The following is a 21054-nucleotide window of genomic DNA, read 5'->3' on the forward strand; positions in this document are numbered from 1 at the left end:
TTCTTGAAGCCCTGAGACTGTGGAACCCAGCAGGACAGCAAGGCTCTCTGCAGCAGATGCACATGGGAGTCTCACCAAGGAGATGCAGGTAATCCCAGAAATGAGGGGGGTAGCCTTCAAAGCTTCCAGTGAGCCTGCTCGAATCAGTCAGTCATACAGGTGCAGACACAACTGAATTCCCTGCCCTCTGGCACCTCCCACTCTGCTAGGGAAATGTGTGTCAAAGCTCTGTACATGAAAAAGGCTTTCACTGGTTCCCAAAGCCTCTCCAAAATGGAACTGCCATCTGAGGTCACTATGAGCGACAGAGCTGGAATACACAAAGCAAATTGAGGCAGTTCTTCCTTTTGGAACAGTCTTAGCACCAGGAAATCTTTGGCTCCAGAGAAGCAGGGTCTCCTGGTCTGTAGAACCACAAGGGGCTACAGCAGAGACTCTCTATCTCTTGGGGTAAGATAGGTTCCCTGCCTTAGGGTATCAAACATGCTCCCCCCTCCAATATAGTGGATGGGCTAGAAGGGTCCCAGACCGCCACATAAAACTGCAGTCTAGCACAAACACCTGAATGCACATGCAACATAACAGCTACCAGCCAGTCAGCTCCTGGGGGCACCCACCAGGCTCCTGGAATGAACTGGATGGGGGGGATCTGACTACCCCTTCTGATCCCCTTAAACTCCCCTCCTAGTGTTTGACTTGACTGCTGAGGAAATGGTGGCAACATGGCAGCCAGTTTTGCCAAAAATGGGGACTTCTGAGGAAAAAGAGATGGAATAAGAGAAGGGTGAGGGAACTGCAATCCCCCTAAAGGGCAGACCTTGGATCCACAGCTTCAAAAAAGGGACCTGCACCATCAAAGGATGGACAAAATGACCAGCAGCTGTGCTGAACCACCAGCAGACATAAATGGGGCAATGCTGCCCACTCGGCATAGCAGTGGTGCAGAGGGGGTGCAAACACGTCTCCCCCAGAATACTCAGCCTGGCTGAAACACAGTGGGGTGTCCCCAAACCGGCATGACCCCTGGGGTTTTAAAGTATGTGGCTGCCAATGGATTTCAGTTTCTCTTTGGAGAAATCCTTAATTACCTTTTTTTTTTTTTTTTTTTTTTAAACTACTTCTATGACAATATAGGGAAATAAAGGAAAACAAAAGTACTTATATATATTTTTAACTTACTACAGGGGAGTTCCAAAGGGAAAGGGGAATGGGGCACCATATGCACCCCTTCCTGGCAGTGGACCCATGGAGACTAACAGGCTACAGACTGTAGCCCAAAGCCTTGGACAAGGAGGGAACAAAAACATCCTGCCTCTACTGGGAAACAGTTTATAGTCTGAATCCCCAGGAATGAGGCTCCCAGACTCAACCGCTAGGAGGGCAGGGCATGGACCACCTCTAGGGAGTTAGGCCTAGGATTTACTGCACCAGCTATAACCAACCTGTATCATTTGCCGGAGATAGAAAATAACTGGAGAATTTCAAAATGTACAAGTGTATATACTGGTGATGTCACTGGAATAGTTCAGTTTTTTCTACCTCGATCTGCTGGTGAAGATGATGCACAATTGGTTGGTTGGGAATGATCTAGCTAGGACAATAAGGAAGTTCCCTTTATGAGATGAACTTAACTTATACACATTTCTGCCACACAAAGTACTGTGTTCTGTTATTTAAAAAAATACCTTCCCAACAATGCCTGCCACACATAGCACCAGATTACACTGCAATATCAATGAGGCTGAAAATCTCATTCTGTATTTGGCTGTCAAACCCATTCAACTTCATATTTTTTTATCATACACACAAAAAGGCATTACTTTAATTCCTCTAACAAACATCTATGAATAGCACCTACTAAATTGGTAACTTTCTTATTCTAAGTCATAAAATTCTCTGCAATTTCATACTAGCTTTTTGAATGTCAGTATCATATAATCCTCCGTCAGGCATCTAATCAAAGAAGATTCCCTTGTTAGGCTCTGCAAGGGCCTACAGTGTTACTTGGCTTAAAAGAGAGCATAATGCTGTATTTTATTACTTAACACTCCTTGAGTATCAACTTTGCTGAGTTGGCAAAATTCAATGCCTATTGCAAAGAAACCTGTAAAAATAAAATATAGAAAATATTCTTAACTCTGTAAATTAAATTTACCTTCATGTACTGCTTGAAAATATCAGCAGCGGTATTCATTTCTACCACATTAAACACTATAAGTTTACAAAACGCAGCAAGTAAATTTCTCCTTTTATGCAATGCTTCAATTTTACTGGCTTCATCATCTTGTTGACCATCTGGGTAGAGAAGGGAAAAAAAAAGTCTAAGAACAACTTTCTGAAATTTTTTTGCCTCTTTAAAATTATGTAGCATCTTCAGAAATCTGCACACTGTGTTATATGACAACATTAGCAACTTGTCTCTATAAGTTCAAAGTATCAAAAACATTTTTAAGGTATGTGCTCATGTAACATACATTTGTAGAATACCCGATTTTAATCACTTTGAAAAGAAAATGTTATTGTCAAATAGGGATGTAGTATGGTGTGTCCAGTAAAGCCAAGTAGCAAGAGTCAAATTCCTGTGTTAGAAAGAGCGAAGATACTTACCTGCAGCAGGTATTCTCTGAGGATAGCAGGCTATATCTCACATGTGGGTGATGTCACTCATGTTACCCGGTGTGGAGCATTAACAAGTTCTAAATGTCAGAGCACACGAAGCATCCCCACAGCGCATGCACCAGTGCCCTCCTGTCCACCGTGACAGTGTGCGATCAACAGTTCAATACTCTAGTTCGAAAAAGAGGCGACAACTCCAAGAGGAGGTGGGAGGGTATATGAGAATATACAACTTACTGACCTCAGAGAATACCTGCTATAGGTTAAGTATCTTCATTTTCTCCGAGGACAAGCATATTTTCACATGTGAGGAATCCCTAGCCAACAGGCTCACTGGAACCAAAAACCCATGACGAATTGCACTTCGCAACAGTGAGATCAGAACATAGATGAACCAGAAACCATATGCAAGTCGTCGAAAGCGTAGCCTGGCACAGAATACAAAAATGGGCCTAGGCAGGTGGAGTTGGATTCTAGAACCCAAACTAATTTGGGTAGTACTGTCTACCCAAACTGACCATCACATCTGGTATCGTGCTCAATGCAGTAGTGGGAAGTAAATGTATAGACTGAAGACCATGTTGCAGCCTTGCAAATTTCTTCAATGGAGGCCAAGCACAAGTGGGCTACCAACACCGCCATGGCTTTGACTTTATGAGCCGTGACATGACCTGCAAGAGTCAGGCCACCCAAGGATATGAAATTCACCAGTCAACTGGAAATAGTACATTTCCCAACAGCTACGCCCATCCTGTTAGGATCCAAAGATACAAAAAGTTGAGAGGACTGCCTGTAAGGCTTAGTCTGTTCCCAATAGGTGGCCAATGCTCGCCTGAAGACCAAAGTGTACAGTGTGCTCTCAATAGGATGGGCATGAGGCCTATGGAAGAATGTTGGTAGAACAATGGACATTGATATGAAAATCTGATACAACCTTAGGCATAAATTTAGGATGGGTACAGAGAACCATCCAGTGTGGTAAAACTAGCATAGGGTGCAGTCACCACCAAGGCCTGAAGCTCAGCTGAAGTTATAGACACTAAAATGATGACCTAACAGGCAATATACTATAGAGGACAAGAAGCAAGCGGCTAAAAAGAAGGTTTCATCAGCTGGGTGAGGACAATGTTGAGATTTCAGGGCACAGGAGATTTGAGAGAGGGCTTTGTTAACAACAGATCCCGCATGAACCAATCCACTAAGGGCTGTGCAGAAACATACTTATGATGAGCACAGATTGCACAGAGATGAACTCTGTCAGAGATGGCTGAAGGAGGTATTCAAGGAGGAATTGTGAAGGGAAAGAAACAGAAACTAGGGACCTGCCTGCATACCAGATGGCAAATCTCTATCATTTTGAAAGAGTAACACGTCTTGGTGGAGTCTTTTCTGGAAGCTAGCAAAACTCTAAAAACACCTTCGGTAAGATGAAAGAAGCAAACTCTAAGCTCTGAACATCCAGGCTGTGACAGCCAAAGATTGGCAATTGGGATGTAGAAGAAACCCTCGTTCTACGATATGAGGGTCGGGAAACACTCAAGTCTCCATGTTTCTGCTGAGGACAATTCCAGAAGGGGGAATCAGATCTAATAAATAAAGAGCGACCAGGATCACGGTTCCGCAGTCTTGCTTGAGTTTCAGGAGAGTCCTTTCCACTAAAGGAATGGAAGGGCACACATACAGAAGACCAGTTCAATAATGAAGAAGAAAGGCATCCGACTAGTCTGCTTGTGGCTGGAAGCCTGGTGGTTGAAATGACTGGTGAAAAAATTGATTGAGGGTGTGCCCCACTTCTGAAAAATCTTGCGGGTAATAGAGACCACTTGTGGTGTTGCAGAACCCTGGCTCAGTTCATCAGAAAAATCGAAAAACGCACAAATCGCTCAAAAAGATGAACGCACCAGATGCTGTGAGGAGCATGACAGAAACGCATACACTCCTCATGGCGGATTGGAAAAAAAAAAACTGTTGATCACGTGCTCTAGCTGTGGATGGCGTATGCGCGGTGGGGACACTGCGTGTGCTCTTGAAGACATTTAGAGCTTGTTAATGCTCCACACTGGGCAATGCGGGTGACATCACCCACATGTGAAAATATATAGCCTGTTTGTCCTCAGAGAGCACTCTTTTCCAATGAACATCCTTGAAAACAGTATAACTGGAAGAGGGAGATGAAGTACTAAGTAGTAGCAAAACTGCTCCTCATTCCTCTTTTGATAGGACTATGCAGGCAGGCTTAAAGAATAGAATTCCTCAATTTTTTTTCTGGCCAGTCCTACTCTACCAACTAAGCTAAGATTAATGTGTAATCATTTGTTATTTAGAAAATCATTGAAAGCATATCTATTTTGGAATGCTTCCAATAATATTTTACAGTGATTCGTTGTTTTGAGGTTTTGGTCTTATGATTTCCCTTTTATGAATATGTACTGGATACTCATTGTTTATTCTGTTACATTATGTATTTCTTTATTGGTACCCATTAAGAATTTTAAGATAGAGCAGGATATAAATCTTTTTAAGTAAATATGTACACTAAAACATGTAAATATGTACATTTAAAAAGCTGCCATGTCATCAACTGATGGCTACTTATACAATCACTTCAAAAAGCAAGCCAGGACTCTCTTCAGTGCTAGAAGAAATTCTGTTATTACATAGAATAGATTGCCATCATGGGGCCAAGCAGTTACTAATGTTCTTTGTAAAGCATCGATTTTTTTAGGTTATTTTGCATGTGAATAATGAATTTCATTCTGTATTAGGTTCAGGAGAAGAACAAACTAGCTCTACTAATTAAATAGTTCATGTGAGCTGCATGAAAATTTTCAGGAATTTTCTTCTAAGTGTTATTCTTAAGTGAATACTGCAATTGAAGAGCACTTTTCCAAAACTCAGTTCAATTTTTCTCAGTTTTCAGCTATGCAATCAATTTCATTCATAAAGGCGAGATTCGCTTACTGTAGCTTTTTCCTGTGTCAAAACTCACTTACATAAATGAATCTTGCCTTGATAAACAAAATTAAGCACACACTTCAAAACTTACAAAAAATGGACTGGATTTTGGAAAAATACTCTTCTCAATTACTAACTAGAGGGACTTCTGGTTGAGCCTCCATGCTGAGTGAGTGTGTAAAAACACTCCGCACCACTGGAGATTTTTTGAAACAAACACCCGGCTTCCTAGTGAAAAGGGTGAGAAATGTTGTCGATCTCTGGTAGAGCAGGATGCCTCAGGTTCTTAAAATAAAGAGCACGCCCACCCTGAAGGTGCTGTATGCCATAAGGCCCAGAAACCAGGGGTGGCAAGTGGATCAAGCCCCACTGGAATGCTCCTGGGATGAGTGGATTCCCTCGGTAATCTGCTACCTCAGGCAGGGATGATGCGCTGATGTTGGTGTTACAGGAGTTCCATGTAGCAAAATTGTAAATTGTAAATCTCTGCCTTGATGGAGAGGGTGGATGGACTGGAAGGGTGCATGCACGAGGTTGAAGTGGCACAAGACCAAGAAGCTGAGGAGATACTTGCCTCTCACAAGCAGCTGGAATTTTTGGTGGCAAAAGATAGAGGATCTTGAGAATCACCACAGGCATTTGAACTTGCAAATTTATGGAGTCTCAGAGGGGACGGAACTAGACCTTCCTATCCCTTATGTAGCAAAAGTTGCTGCAGCACTGATTTCCAGACTCCCCTGCCCAACTGATTTTCTAAATCGAGCAGGCGCATAGGGAGCTACAGCCTAGGTCGGATGGGAATCTCCCCCCACATAGTTAAGATTGATGTGCTTCCAGGAGGTGGATTATGTCCTCAAATTGGCCAGGGAACAGTCACTACGTATGAAAGTTTGGACATTAAAATTTTTCTGGACTTAAAACGCTGAGACTATGTGCCACAGAAAGGAACCATGGAAGTATAAGCAAGCCTTGGCAGCCATGTGGGGTCCAAGCGGGCATATGGCACCCTGCAAAGCTGGCCATTTTCCAAGATGCAAAAAAAAAAAGATTTTTTGAATTCCCTAAAGACATTGAGAGTTTTCTGGAGTCTTCGGATTATGCCAAGAAACAAAGTGGTCCACCTGTCTGACAGCAGATGTTACCCAACTCCCTGCGGGCATCAACAGGCTTGGACTCTGCACAACCAGGTCAGAAGGGAACAATGGGGATGCTTCTACAATACACCGTAAATCTGCTCCTCTTCAGCACAAGATTCTGGTGCTTCAGGCATAATTGAAGGTTGTGAAGGCATCCCATGTGCCCGCTGTTTCTAAGGGAGGTGTCAGTTCCCAGTGTTCCTTGTCTACAGGCTCTGTTGGACAGTGAAGCTGTGGCTGGAGCATTTGAGTTGCAATCTGTATCCCCTGAGAGAAAAATGACACTGTCTACAGTGGGCCAGCTGGCTCGGTCCCCTGAGTACTGTTAATTACAGCAGTGGTCATATGATAGGTACTTCCGGTGAGTGGGACAGCCAGACACTTCTTTCTTGGGGACTTTGGCCTGTTAGAACTGTACTATTTTGGTAGTGCAGAGGTGGGGAGTATAGATGTGGTAAAATTATGTATCATACCTGATAATTTTCTTTCCATTAATCATAACACATCAATCCATAGACTGGTGGGTTGTGTCCATCTACCAGTAGGTGGAGATAGACAGCAATCTTTTGCCTCTCTATATGTGGTCATGTGCTACCAGGAAATCCTCAGTATAGTCGATATGAAATCTCCATCCGCAGGAATCACCAAACAGAGAATTACACCCACAAAGGGGCACTCCGCCACCCAACCACCGCTGAAGCGGGGGGGGGGGGGGGCATTCACACCCGCCAACGCAGGAGGAACTGGCATATCCTGCTACTGCAACTGCAGGAGGAGCTGGCTTAACCCATCACTGCCAAAGCGAGAGAGAAACAAAGCTACCCTACTGCCGCACGAAGCAGGAGGGAGCACTGGCATAATTTAGTTATGAATCCAACCACCATCGAAACGGGGGGAAAGAAGCAGCAGCTCACTGTAACACAAAGTCGTCCCAACTCCAGGGAAATCCAAGTGGAAGAACTTGAACTCAAAGTCCTCCTGAACAGGAACTGAAGTCTAAACTTGAACCTGAAATATAACTGAACTAGACCAAACAGTACAGATATCTAGGAGGGACTATGGATTGATCTGCTATGATTAATGGAAAGAAAATTATCCTGTATAATACATAATTTTACCTTCCATATCATCAAGCAGATCAATCCATAGACTGGTGGGATGTACCCAAGCAGTACTCACCCAGGACGGGACATGGAAATCCCAGATTGCAACACTGAAGCTCCAAACTGGGCCTCGGCCCATGCTGCCATGTCCAAGCGATAATGCCGTGAGGCGATATGAGCCGACGCCCAAGTCGCCAATCTGCAAATCTCCTCCAAGGAAACGGACCTGGACTCTGCCATCGAAGCCGCCTGTGCTGTAGTAGAATGAGCCTTCAGCTGGATAGGCGGCACCTTCCCTGCGGTCACATAAGCCACCGCAATCGTTCCCTTGACCCAATGTGCCATGGTAGGTTTAGATGCCTGCAGACCCCTACGGGGGCCCGCGAACAGCAAGGACAGATGATCAGACTTCCAGAAATCGTTGGTCACTTCCAAGTATCTGATAACTCGTCTAACATCCAGGCATCTGAGAGCACGATACTCCTCTGGATAATCCTCCCTACGGAAGGAGGGTAGACAAAGCTGCTGATTCACATGGAAGCGAGAAACTATCTTGGGCAGGAAGGAAGGCACTGGGCGAATAGACACTCCTGCCTCCATGAACCGCAGGAACAGCTCTCTACACGAGAGCGCCTGGAGCTCAGAAACCCTCCTGGCTGAAGCAATTGCCACCAAAAAGACCGCTTTCAACGTCAGGTCCTTCAGAGACAGCCACGATAATGGCTCAAAGGGCGGCTTCTGCAAGGCCCGCAGCACCAGACTGAGATTCCACGTAGGCACTATCGAGTGCAGAGGAGGGCGTAGGTGATTAACCCCTTTGAGAAAACGCACCACAGCTGGCTGAGAAGCCAGGGAAGCACCCTTCAGACAACCCCTGAAGCAAGCTAGAGCCGCTACCTGGACCTTAAGAGAGCTGAGCGACAGGCCTTTCTCCAGACCTTCTTGCAGGAACGCCAACACTGAAGCAATTGGAGCCGTGAAGGGCAACAGGGATCTTGCCTCGCACCATGATACAAAGGTACGCCATACCCTGGCGTACGTAGTAGAAGTAGAGCGCTTCAGTACACTCAGCATAGTGGTGATGACCTTGTCCGAGAAGCCCTTCTTCTTCAGCCGCTTCCACTCAAGAGCCAGGCCGTAAGACCAAAGGGGGAGGGATCCTCCATCACCACGGGACCCTGATGTAAGAGGCCCCAATCCGCTGGAAGCCGCAGAGGACTGTCTATGGAAAGCTGGATCAGGTCCGCATACCAAGGGAGTCTGGGCCAGTCTGGACCCACCAGGACCACCCAACCGAGAATTCTGCCCAGCACAGGCCAAGGCGGGAACACGTGCTTGAAGGAGGAGGAGGAGCCCGACTTGCCCAGGCGATACCGACGGCTTCTTGAAAACGGCCCTTAAAGGAACGGGGGCGAGCACTGCTGGCCCTTGCCTTGACCTCCGGCAACCTCTTGTCTTTAGAACTGCCGAGATCCATCACGATCTTGTCCAGCTCATCCCTGAAGAGCAGCTTGCCCTTAAAAGGCAACTTGGCTAAGCAGGATTTGGAGGCATGGTCAGCTGACCAATGCTTAAGCCATAGCCAACGACGGGCAGAGACTGTCTGAGACATACCTTTAGCCGAGTCTCTCAAAACATCATACAGCAAGTCTGCCAAGTAAGCCAAGTCCGACTCCAGGACCGGTCAATCCGCCCTCAAGGAAGGATCTGAGGGGGAGGCCCGCTGCACAACCGTCAGACATGTCCTGGCCACATAGGAGCCGCAAACCGAGACCTGCAAACTCAAGGCGAACGCTTTAAGGCCGCTTCCAATTTCCTGTCCTGTGAATCCTTAAGGGCAGAGCCACCTTCCACCAGCAAAGCAGTCTTTTTTGTCACAGCAGTGATTAGAGAGAGTCCACTGCCGGCCAGCGCAAGGCCTCCTGTTCACTCTCTGGCAGAGGGTACAGACGAGTCATGGCCCTGGCTACCTTGAGGCTCGCCTCTGGAGAATCCCATTGAGCCGAAATTAGAGTTTTCATGGCTTCATGGATGTGGAAGGTCCTGGAAGGGCGCTTGGTTCCCAACATAATAGCGGAACCCACCGAGGCTGAAGGTGGGCCTTCCTCCGGAGAGGAAATACTCAAGATGCTCATAGCCTGAACAGGTTAGGCAAGTCTTCTGAGCGAAAAAGCCGCGCTGCAGAGGGGTCATCTCCCCCATCAGGGCGAGGATCAGCCTCCTCAAAAGAATCCCCAAGGGACCTTTGGGAGAACTCAGAAACGCTGCCCTCATCTACATCAGAGGAGACAGAGTCCCCCAAGACCTGCAGATCCACCCGAGGGCGCTTAATCAAGCCATATCTGACAGGGGAGCACAAGCAGCGTTTTGCAGCTGAAAGACCTGATGCAGCAACGAAATAAACTTGGGAGAGAAACCCCCATTTGTGCACCTCTGCAACCTGGGCCACAGCCCTAGAGGAACTCTCAACCTCCACTCCATAGAGCGGGGGAGAGGCATGCTGTACATCCAAAATGGCGTCCGACGCGTCACTCCACAAAGGAGCCACGCGGGAAGCATGGCGCTTAAACTTTGCCAACTTCTTACCGCCGCCCAACTCAAAGGCGGCCATACCAGAGGCCGTCCGAGCTGCATGGGCGGCCGACGTCGGAAGGGCGGACATCGCGGGATGGGCGCCTAAGGCAGGAAAGGCCGCCGACGCCCCAGTAGAGGAAAAACCGGCTAAATCAGCAAAGTCTGGAAGGGCGCCCAAAAAGGGCTTCTCTGCCTCCGATCCCCACGCCTCCCCACTAGCCGCGCGATCGCGGTCCGGGGAGCGCTTTTTCACGCCCTTACCATCCAACGCCATGATCCACGAGGAAAATGTTCGGGGGAACCCCCTGCCCGCTAGGAAAAGGTAAAATTACCTGCTTCTTGCTCCGAGCTGCAATGAATTGTGTCCCAGTGAGCAGCTGCAAGTAAAATCTTTTCTGCTTCAAGATTGTTATGTTTGTTTTTCTTTTCTAACGGAGCCAGCGGGAGGGGGGAGAAAAGTAGGGACCTGGCACCACCAGGTTTGCACTTGCTCACGAAGAGCCCTCAACCCCAGGTACTCAACAAAGCCTAAGTAAATAGGCGTGGAGACCAAGCCAGAGCTGCTGCATGTGACCAACACCTGCTAGGCAGAGAGAATACTGAGGATTCCCTGGTAGCACATGACCACATATAGAGAGGCAAAAGATTGCTCTCTATCTCCACCTGCTGGTAGATGGACACAACCCACCAGTCTATGGATTGATCTGCTTGATGATATGGAATAGGAGTTTGAGATGGGTGTTTGAGTGTGGTTGCTGGTGACGTGTGTGTTGGCTTGTCGGGGGGGGGGGGGGGGGGGGAGATGGAGGGTGGGAGGAAAGGGAAGTCCAGGTTTAGAGGAGAGAGGGAGGGCAAGGAAGGATGTGAAGGAGGGCTATGGCCTGCCCGGTGAACATTCAGGAGGGTGGTTATTTATATTGAAAAATTGGTTGAGGTGACCCCAGGAGAGGTGGCATGTGCATTCCCTACTGCAGGGCCATGGTGGGAGCAGTTGAAAAGTATCAACTTGAAATGTAAAAGTGTGTGTGGGGTGGGGGTGAGGGGTGAGGTTTAACAATCCCATTAAGAGGCAAAGGTTATTGAATCACTTTGGAGGACTGGAAAGGGGATAGGGCAGAATGTATATTGGGTCTTATCCCAAATTGGGGCCCTCAGGACGATCCGCTTGCAGGGTGTCACACGTATTTTTGTATTGGCAGCCAAAATGAGCATAGTTCAGACCTGGGTTAAAACTTCAATAGAAATTTATGGTTAAAAAAAAAAAAATAACCAGAAGTGGCTGGGTTAAGGAAACGTATAAATTCTCTATTTTTCAACATGCTGATTGTAAATTGATTCCAGAAGCACTACAGAAGTTGAAAATGTACTGATTTTACTGTAGTAACAATATATGAATCTTTAAAATTAGAAGTTAAATTCTTATTGTGATCGAACTAAACTTAAACATTTTAAACACAAGCACTTTTCAAAATCACATCCTTTCTTATTTTCTTATGGATTTTCTTATGTGGAGCCCATGGTCTCAGTCACATTATGAAATGCTAAGTGGTCAAGCAATGTTCCCTTGCTTGAGCCATGGGTTTCATCGCCTAGTGAATGATTAAAAAAAATAAAGAGAGAAAGAGAGAATAAAAATATGTACTATGCCATTTCCCACTTGGACATTTGTCCATTAACTACACTTAAAATATTTTCCTGTCATTAGCGTTATAGCAATTTAAAAAATCTATTGTAGTGCTGATATTAAAAAAATAAATAAAAACAAAGACAACACCCTGCTCAATATTACTAACCATCTTATGAAAATAAAATATACATTTACCTGTACTATTACTATCATCATCCTGGTCTATGAAGACATGATCCAGAATAAAACTGAGCAATTCTGACTGCAGGGAAGAATCAGGACTATAAACTAGTGGTTCTAACATGTCTCGTCCTCCCACCACAATTTGATGACTGAAGATCATCAGCACATCACACAGAATAGTGAATGCCTGCAAAGCAATATTACCAGAAAAAAACAAAGTAAAAACCTCAAGTTAAAAATGACAAAAATATCTAGCATTAAAACTGTTACAATCGTATCTTACACTTTTATGGAACATAACATTTCCACGCATCCTTGAGAGGCTGCAGGAGGGGGAATCCAAAGCACACTCAAAAGAATGGGAAACCACACAAAAAAACAAAAAACAAAACAAGAACCCTTCAAAAGTAGGAGCCTTCAAGAGTGGGGGCCCCTTGTGTTTTCTATGCAAATCTTTGTCATGATATGTCATACAAGCACATAATTTTCATATTCTTATGTGCTGTCAACGGCGTACCAAGGGCGGGGCAGTGGGGGCAGTCTGCCCCGGGTGCACACTGCTGGAGGGATGCAGAGAGCAGCCACGCGCCTGTCGGCTCCGCTGGCTTCCTTTGCCCCGGAACAGGTTACTTCCTGTTCCCGGGCAGAGGGAGCCAGCGGAGCCGACAGCCGCGCAGTTGCTCCCAGCAGCTAAGAATGCACCCGGGGGGGGGGGGGGGGGGGGGGGGGGGGGAGGTGCACAACAGCGATCCATCCCGGTTGACAGCCGACCTAGGATCGTCACTGGGTGCTGTCATATTTTTAAGTACTATAGTACATAATCATTAGATAAATAAAAAGTATGCATTAATATATACATCAAGTTTATCTAATTTTTTTTTTTTTTAATCTGTAGATACACAAACCAGTCTGATGGGAGGATTCCAGTAAGCAGAGGCAAAGTCAGTGTTTTTTTTGCATATGGTGCAGATATTTGGAATTAGCCCCCCCCCCCCCCCACCACACACACATTTTCTTTCTTTTTTTTTTCGAGCTTGCTTTAATTATGAGGGTGTAGGAAGTGCTACTTGAAGCCGTGGTTCTCACCAGGACTCCTAGGTGGAGTCAGTAAGACAATCAGTGGCATTTCTGGACAGAATAAACTGGGGTGGCAATAGGAGAGCAAGCCAAAGTGACATTTCTACATATCATGCATTGTTCATCATGATATCACAACCCTCCCCATCTGCCTTCTATGCATAAATAAACCCCCCCAGTCAGTATAAGCCATCCAATAAAACTACCAGTGTAACTGATAGCATCATTCAACTAACCGTGCACTAAGGAATTAAACAAGAGTGCAGTGATAACTCATCCATGACCCTTTACCCAGGAAGTCACAAAATACGATCAAAGGAAATATCCAACAAACTTCAAGAAATCTAGACTTCAATATTAATTTTATCTATGTAGATATCCCCTTGTCAAGTGAGACACAGATCACCCTTGATGATTCAAGGATTGATGAACCAACATGAAAAAGGTTTTGCCCCCCCCCCCCCTCATTGTCCCCAATATTATTTAACGTTTTTATTATCATTTTGAGACTTGCATTAGAATCCTCAGCATTTTCTCTCTCTTCTTCTGCTGACAACATCTTTATTTTAGCAACTTTAGAATTAGGTTACGAGGCTGGCCAAAAATTGTGGATTGTATTGAAAAAACTCACTGCTGGGAAAAATAGAATTTACTAAAATTAAATACTGCTAAAACAAAATTATCATATTTTAGCTCAACTTTACTTAATATCCTTAAAATCTATTACTTTAAAATCAGGGGAACAATTAAATTTTGAAACTTCAGGAGGATTTTTAGGTGTTATATTGGATTCTCAGCTGACAACGGAACATCAATTAAGAAGCTTCAGTAAAAGGATTTATTTCAAGTTACGTCAACTGAGAGTCATTAGATCTTTATTCTTCTCCGAGCATTTCAGAATCGTAGTTCAGGCAACAGTCTTGCCTCTGCTGGACTACTGTAATGTCTTGTACACTAGGATTAATAGGAAATTATTAAACAGACTGCACTTAATGCAGAATACTATTGCAAAATTGATCTATGGGGTTAAGAAGTTTGATCATGCCACAACATTGCTAAGAGACATGCATTGGCTACCAGTGGAAGCTCATGTAGAGTTTAAGGTTGCATGTACGTTTTTTAAAATTATTCATGCCCAAACTCTCATAGTCAACTATTGTCTATTCCAGTGATTCCCAATCCTGGTCCTGGAGGAACCCCAGTCAGTCAGGTTTTCAGGATATCCGCAATGAATATTTCTGAGAGACCAGGTTTGGGATCCGCTGGTCTATTCCATCTTTTAGATTTACTTCTCAATTTTGTTCTACACTTAGTTTAGGCTTTCCTACAGTTAAAGGAGTCTAAAAAGATTTCATGAAAGCTCATTTGGTTATCATTCCAGCAGGATGCGGAACAATCCCCAGTATTCATACAGACGTCTAACTACTTAGCGTTTCGTAAACTACTAAAGGCTTATTTATTTAATAAATATTTTGATTGATTCCTTTTGTTTATTTTCATTGGTTGATGTTAATTTTGTGACCCACTTTGATTCTTCTATTGAAAAAGGTGGGATACAAATGTCAGATTGGATATTGCATGTGTCACACTGAATGGTTTCTGATCTTTAAATGCAATATTAGACAAAGAACCTGAGAAAAACACACAACACACTTTTTTACATTATTAGTTAATTTATATTAAGAACAAAGTTATCCAACCCCCATATCACACGTGATAATTAACTGTCCCCTTAGCTACTCAACTGACCAAATTTAATTTTAGCTAATTGAATACAGCCAAGCTTGACTGCAGACAGCCCTTACTATGGTAAAATTATGTATCATACCTGATAATTTTCTTTCCATTAATCATAGCTGATCAATCCATAGACTGGTGGTTGTGTCCATCTACCAGCAGGTGGAGATAGAGAGCAATCCTTTTGCCTCCCTATATGTGGTCATGTGCTGCCGGAAACTCCTCAGTATGTCGATATCAAAGCTCCATCCGCAGGACTCAGCACTTAGAGAATTACACCCCCAAAGGGACACTCTGCCCAGCTCACCACCGCCGAAACGGGGGAGGGGAATCAACCCAGCTCATCCCCACACAAGTGGGGGAGGGGAATCCGTCCAGCTCATCCCCGCGGAGCAGGGGAGGGACACCACACCCGCCGATGCGGGGGGGATCTGGCTTATCCTGCAACCGCAACCGCGGGAGGAGCTGACTGACCCTAACACCGCCGAAGCGGGAGGGGTACAAAGCTGCCCTACAGCCGCACGAAGCGGGAGGGAGTGCCGGCAGAATTTAAATCTCAATCCAGCCCCGTAAAACGGAGGGGAGAGGAATGCAGCAGCTCACTGCAACACAAACTCGTCTCAACTCTTGAAGAATCCAAGTGAAAAAAATAACTTGAACACGAAGTCTTCCTGAACAGGAACTGAAGACTAAACTTGAATCTGAAATGCAACCAGAATATAAACAGTACAGATATCTGGGAGGGACTATGGATTGATCAACTATGATTCATGGAAAGAAAATTATCAGGTATGATACATAATTTTACCTTCCATATCATCAAGCTGATCAATCCATAGACTGGTGGGATGTACCGAAGCAGTACTCACCCAGGGCGGGACATAGAAATCCCTGACCGCAACACTGAAGCTCCAAACCGGGCCTCCGCCCGAGCAGCCACAGTCAAGCGGTAATGCTTGAAGAATGTATGGGCCGAAGCCCAAGTTGCCGCCTTGCATATCTCTTCCAAGGAGACGGAACCGGCCTCTGCCATCGAGGCCGCCTGAGCTCTTGTGGAGTGAGCCTTCAGCTGGATAGGCGGCACCTTCCCCGCGGCCACATAAGCCGCTGCAATGGCTTCCTTGACCCATCTTGCCACTGTAGGCTTAGCAGCCTGCAGACCCCTACGAGGACCTGCAACAGGACAAACAGATGATCCGATTTCCGGAAATCATTGGTCACTTCCAAGTATCTGATGATGACTCGTCTCACATCCAGACATTTGAGAGCAGAGTATTTCTCTGGGTAGTCCTCCCTACGAAAGGAAGGGAGACAGAGCTGCTAATTCACATGGAAGCGAGAAACAATCTTGGGCAGGAAGGAAGGCACTGTGCGAATAGTCACTCCTGCCTCAGTGAACTGCAGAAAAGGCTCTCGACATGAGAGCGCCTGGAGCTCGGAAACTCTTCTGGCTGAAGTGATAGCCACCAAAAAGACTGCTTTCAACGTCAGGTCTTTCAGAGATGCCCTCGACAAGGGTTCAAAAGGCGGCTTCTGCAATGCTCTTAGCACCAGATTGAGATTCCATGCAGGCACCACAGAGTGCAGAGGAGGGCGCAGGTGATTAACTCCCTTGAGAAAGCGCACCACATCTGGCTGTGAAGCCAGGGAAACACCCTTCAGGCGGCCCCTGAAGCAAGTCAGAGCCGCTACCTGGACTTTAAGGGAACTGAGCGACAGGCCTTTCTCCAGACCTTCTTGCAGGAACGCCAACACTGAAGAAATTGGAGCAGTGAAGGGAGAAAGTGAGCCTGCTTCACACCACGCTGCAAAGATACGCCAAACCCTGGCGTAAGCAGTAGAAGTAGAGCGCTTCCTCGCTCTCAGCATAGTGGCGATGACCTTGTCTGAGAAGCCCTTCTTTCTCAGACGCTGCCGCTCAATAGCCAGGCCGTAAGACCAAAGGGGGAGGGATCCTCCATCACCACGGGACCCTGATGTAACAGGCCCTGCTCCACTGGCAGCCGCAGAGGATCGTCGACTGAGAGCCTGATCAAGTCCGCATATCAGGGACGTCTGGGCCAGTCCGGACCCACCAGGATTATCCGGCCCGGATGCTTTGCCACCCGGTCTAGCACCCTGCCCAACATGGGCCAGGGCGGGAACACATAGAGAAGCTCTTGTGTCAGCCACTGTTGGAGAAGAGCATCTACTCCCAGGGATCGAGGGTCCCGTCCTCTGCTGAAAAAGCGCGGCACTTGGCAATTGGCCGATGACGCCATCAGATCTAGGCTCGGCTGGCCCCAGCGCTTCGTGATGTCCAAGAACGCCTGAGCAGATAGCTGCCACTCTCCGGGCTCCAAGGTATGGCGACTGAGAAAGTCCGCCTTGACATTCATGACTCCGGCAATGTGGGCCGCTGACAGCTGTTCCAGGTTCGCTTCCGCCCACTGGCATAGATTCATGGCCTCCTTGGCTAGAGGGGCGCTCTTGGTACCTCCCTGGCGGTTGACATAGGCCACAGCAGTGGCATTGTCCGACAGGACCCGTACTGGCTTCAACGCCAGTACCGGGATGAACTCCAAAAGCGCCAACCGAATGGCTCTGAGTTCCAGGAGGTTGATAGACCACTTTGCCTCTGCAGGAGACCAGAGCCCCTGCGCTGTCCTTCCCAAGCAGTGGGCTCCCCAGCCCATCAAAGAGGCGTCCGTCGTGACGACAATCCACTCTGGGGTCACCAGAGGCATTCCTGCAGACAACTTGTCTGTCTGCAGCCACCAGCTCAGCGCCTTGCGCACTGCTGGGTCCAAGGGAAGGCGCACAGCATAATCCTCCGACATCGGAGTCCAGCGCTGCAACAGAGAGTGTTGTAGTGGTCTCATATGAGCCCTGGCCCAGGGCACTACTTCCATCGTGGCCGTCATAGAGCCCAACAGCTGCACATAGTCCCAAGCCCGAAGAGGAGAGGCTACTCGGAACTGGTCCACCTGAGCCTGAAGTTTGACAATCCGATTGTCTGGCAGGAACACTCTGCCACTTGGGTGTCGAATCGAACTCCCAGATACTCCAGGGACTGACTCGGGCGCAGCTGGCTCTTCTCCCAGTTGATGATCCACCCCAGGGAGCTCAAAAGAGCAACCACCCGGTTCACAGCTTTGCCGCACTCTGCATAAGAGGGGGCTCGGATCAACCAGTCGTCCAGATAAGGATGGACTTGTACTCCTTCCTTTCGCAGGAAGGCCGCGATGACCACCATTACTTTGGAAAAGGTCCGCGGAGCAGTAGCCAACCCGAAAGGGAGGGCTCTGAACTGGAAGTGTCATCCCAGGACTGCAAAACGCAGGAAGCGTTGATGAGGAGGCCAGATGGGAATATGCAGGTACGCTTCCTTGATGTCCAAGGAAGCCAAGAACTCTCCTGCCTTCACTGCCGCTATAACAGAGCGGAGAGTCTCCATGCGAAAGTGCCGCACTTTCAAGGCCCGATTGACCCCTTTGAGGTCGAGGATAGGCCGGACAGAACCTCCTTTCTTTGGTACCACAAAGAAAATGGAGTAACGTCCCTTGCCAATCTGATTTTCTGGCACCGGAACGACCGCACCCAGGCGGATCAGGTTGTCCAAGGTCTGCTGCACTACAGCTTTCATCGGAGACTTGCAGGGAGAGAGTACAAACCCGTCTCTTAAGGGTCGGCAGAACTCTAGCTTGTAGCCGTCTCTGATGACTTCCAGCACCCAAGCGTCTGAAGTTATTGTGGTCCACTCGCCCAGAAACGAGGACAGCCGTCCTCCAATCTGCACTGGGGCGTGGACCAATACCCCGTCATTGGGTACGAGACCCTAGGGGAGGACCGGAGGGAGCACCTCCGGGACGGCGGTCTCTGCGAAAGGAATGCTGCTTGGGGGAGAAAGTCCTCTTGAAGGAAGAGGGGGCAGAGGAGCCCGACCTGCCCGGGCGGTACCGACGGGCTTCCTGAAACCGTCCTCTGGAGGTACCGGAACAAGTACTAGCCCGAGCCCTGACCTCTGGTAACTTCTTGCCCTTAGACATGCCGAGATCGGTCACGATTTTGTCCAGCTCGACCCCAAAGAGCAGCTTGCCTTTAAAAGGCAATCTAGCCAGGCGGGATTTAGAGGCGTGGTCAGCAGACCAATGTTTCAGCCAAAGCCACCGCCGCGCAGAGACTGTCTGAGCCATGCCTTTAGCTGAGGCTCTCAAGACATCATACAGCAAGTCTGCCAAATAGGCTAAGCCCGATTCCAGGGCCGGCCAATCAGCCCTCAAGGAATGATCCGAGGGGGAAGCCCGCTGCACCATAGTCAGGCACGCCCTGGCCACATAGGAACCGCAAACCGAGGCCTGCAAACTTAAAGCAGCCGCCTCGAAGGACAACCTTAAAGCCGCCTCCAATCTTCTGTCTTGGGCGTCCTTTAGGGCCGTGCCACCTTCCACCGGCAAAGCCGTTTTCTTAGTCACCGCAGTGATTAAAGAATCCACGGTAGGCCACAGATAGGCCTCACGTTCACTTTCAGGCAAAGGATAGAGGCGGGACATAGCCCTAGCCACTTTGAGGCTCGCTTCCGGGACATCCCATTGAGCCGAAATTAAGGTGTGCATGGCATCATGCACGTGGAAGGTTCTAGGCGGGCGTTTCGTCCCCAGCATAATGGCAGAGCCAACAGGGGCTGAGGGAGAGACGTCCTCCGGAGAGGAAATCTTCAAAATGCCCATGGCCTGCACTAACAGGTTGGGCAAATCCTCTGAGCTAAAAAGCCGCGCTGCAGAGGGGTCATCCGCTCCAACCGAGCGGGGATCCGTCTCCTCCAAGGAATCCGCAAAGGACCGTTGGGAGAACTCAGATACGCTGCCCTCATCTACATCGGAGGAGACAAGGTCCTCCAAGGCCTGGGAATCAACCCGAGGGCGTTTACCTCCGGGGACCTCAACCTCTTTACCAAACGAGGGAGCAGGGGCAGCGTTTTGCATAAGGAAGGCCTGATGCAGCAGCAAAACAAACTCGGGGGAGAAACCCCCCAGAATGTGCACTTCCGCAGCCTGGGCTACAGCCCTAGACGCACCCTCAACCGGCGCTCGCAAGAGCGGGGGAGAGACATGCTGCGCATCCAAAATGGCGTCCGGCGCGACACTCCGCGAAGGAGCCGCGCGGGAAAAACGGCGCTTAACTTTAGCCGCTTTGGTGCCGTCGCCCAAATTAAGGGTGTCCATGGCATTAATGTCTCCCTCAAGGGCGGCCCACGAAGAAGCCGTCCGAGCCGCGTGGCCGGTCAAGATGGCGGAGGCGAGCAGCGGGGGATGGGCGTTTATGGCGGGGAAAAACCGCCACGCCGGAGGAAGGACCGGGACACTCATCGGTCACGAAACTGTCACCCAACAAGGGCGAATCAGACTTTAAGACCCCCGCATCCCCTCTAGAAGCGCCTAAGCGATCCGGGGAGCGACTCTTTGCGCCCTCGCCCTCCGACGCCATATGCCACGTGGAGATCAATCGGGGAACCCCCTGCCCGCTATAAAAAAGTAAAAATTACCTGCTTTCCGCTCCGAGCTGTAACGACCTGGTGTCCCAGTGAGTAGCTGCAATAAACGTTTAAATAAACGTCGAAATAAACGCCTTTAAGGACGTTCAAAAATTTTTTTTTTTTTTTTTTTTACGGAGCCAGCGGGAGGGGGGAGAAAAGGAGGGACCTGGCGCCACCAGGTTTGCACTTGCTCAAGAAGAGCTCTCAACCCCAGGCACTCAACAAAACCTAAAAATTAGGCTTGGAGGCCTAGCCATAGCTGCTGCTGTGTGTGACCACCACCTGCTGAGATAGAGAACATACTGGGGAGTTTCCGGCAGCACATGACCACATATAGGGAGGCAAAAGGATTGCTCTCTATCTCCACCTGCTGGTAGATGGACACAACCACCAGTCTATGGATTGATCAGCTTGATGATATGGAAACTGAACATTACCATGAAAGCAAAGTAGTCACCACAAGGTTTCTACAAAAATGCTATGCCACGATCAAAGGAAACTCCAAAAAAATTACTAAGCCATTTCCAAAAC

At 47.8% G+C, this 21054-nt stretch overlaps 1 protein-coding gene across 1 annotated transcript in view; it reads right to left on the reverse strand.

Moving 5' to 3' along the window:
• The window catches only part of STAG2 (stromal antigen 2), a 583303-nt gene that overhangs the window by 157081 nt on the left and 405168 nt on the right, over positions 1 to 21054 (reverse strand). Inside the window, 2 exon segments of the mRNA XM_030209778.1 lie at positions 2156 to 2295; positions 12207 to 12381. Of these exon segments, the coding sequence (XP_030065638.1) occupies positions 2156 to 2295; positions 12207 to 12381 (315 nt within the window).

This window comes from Microcaecilia unicolor, chromosome 7, assembly GCF_901765095.1.
Source record: "Microcaecilia unicolor chromosome 7, aMicUni1.1, whole genome shotgun sequence".
Classification (NCBI taxonomy): domain Eukaryota; kingdom Metazoa; phylum Chordata; class Amphibia; order Gymnophiona; family Siphonopidae; genus Microcaecilia; species Microcaecilia unicolor.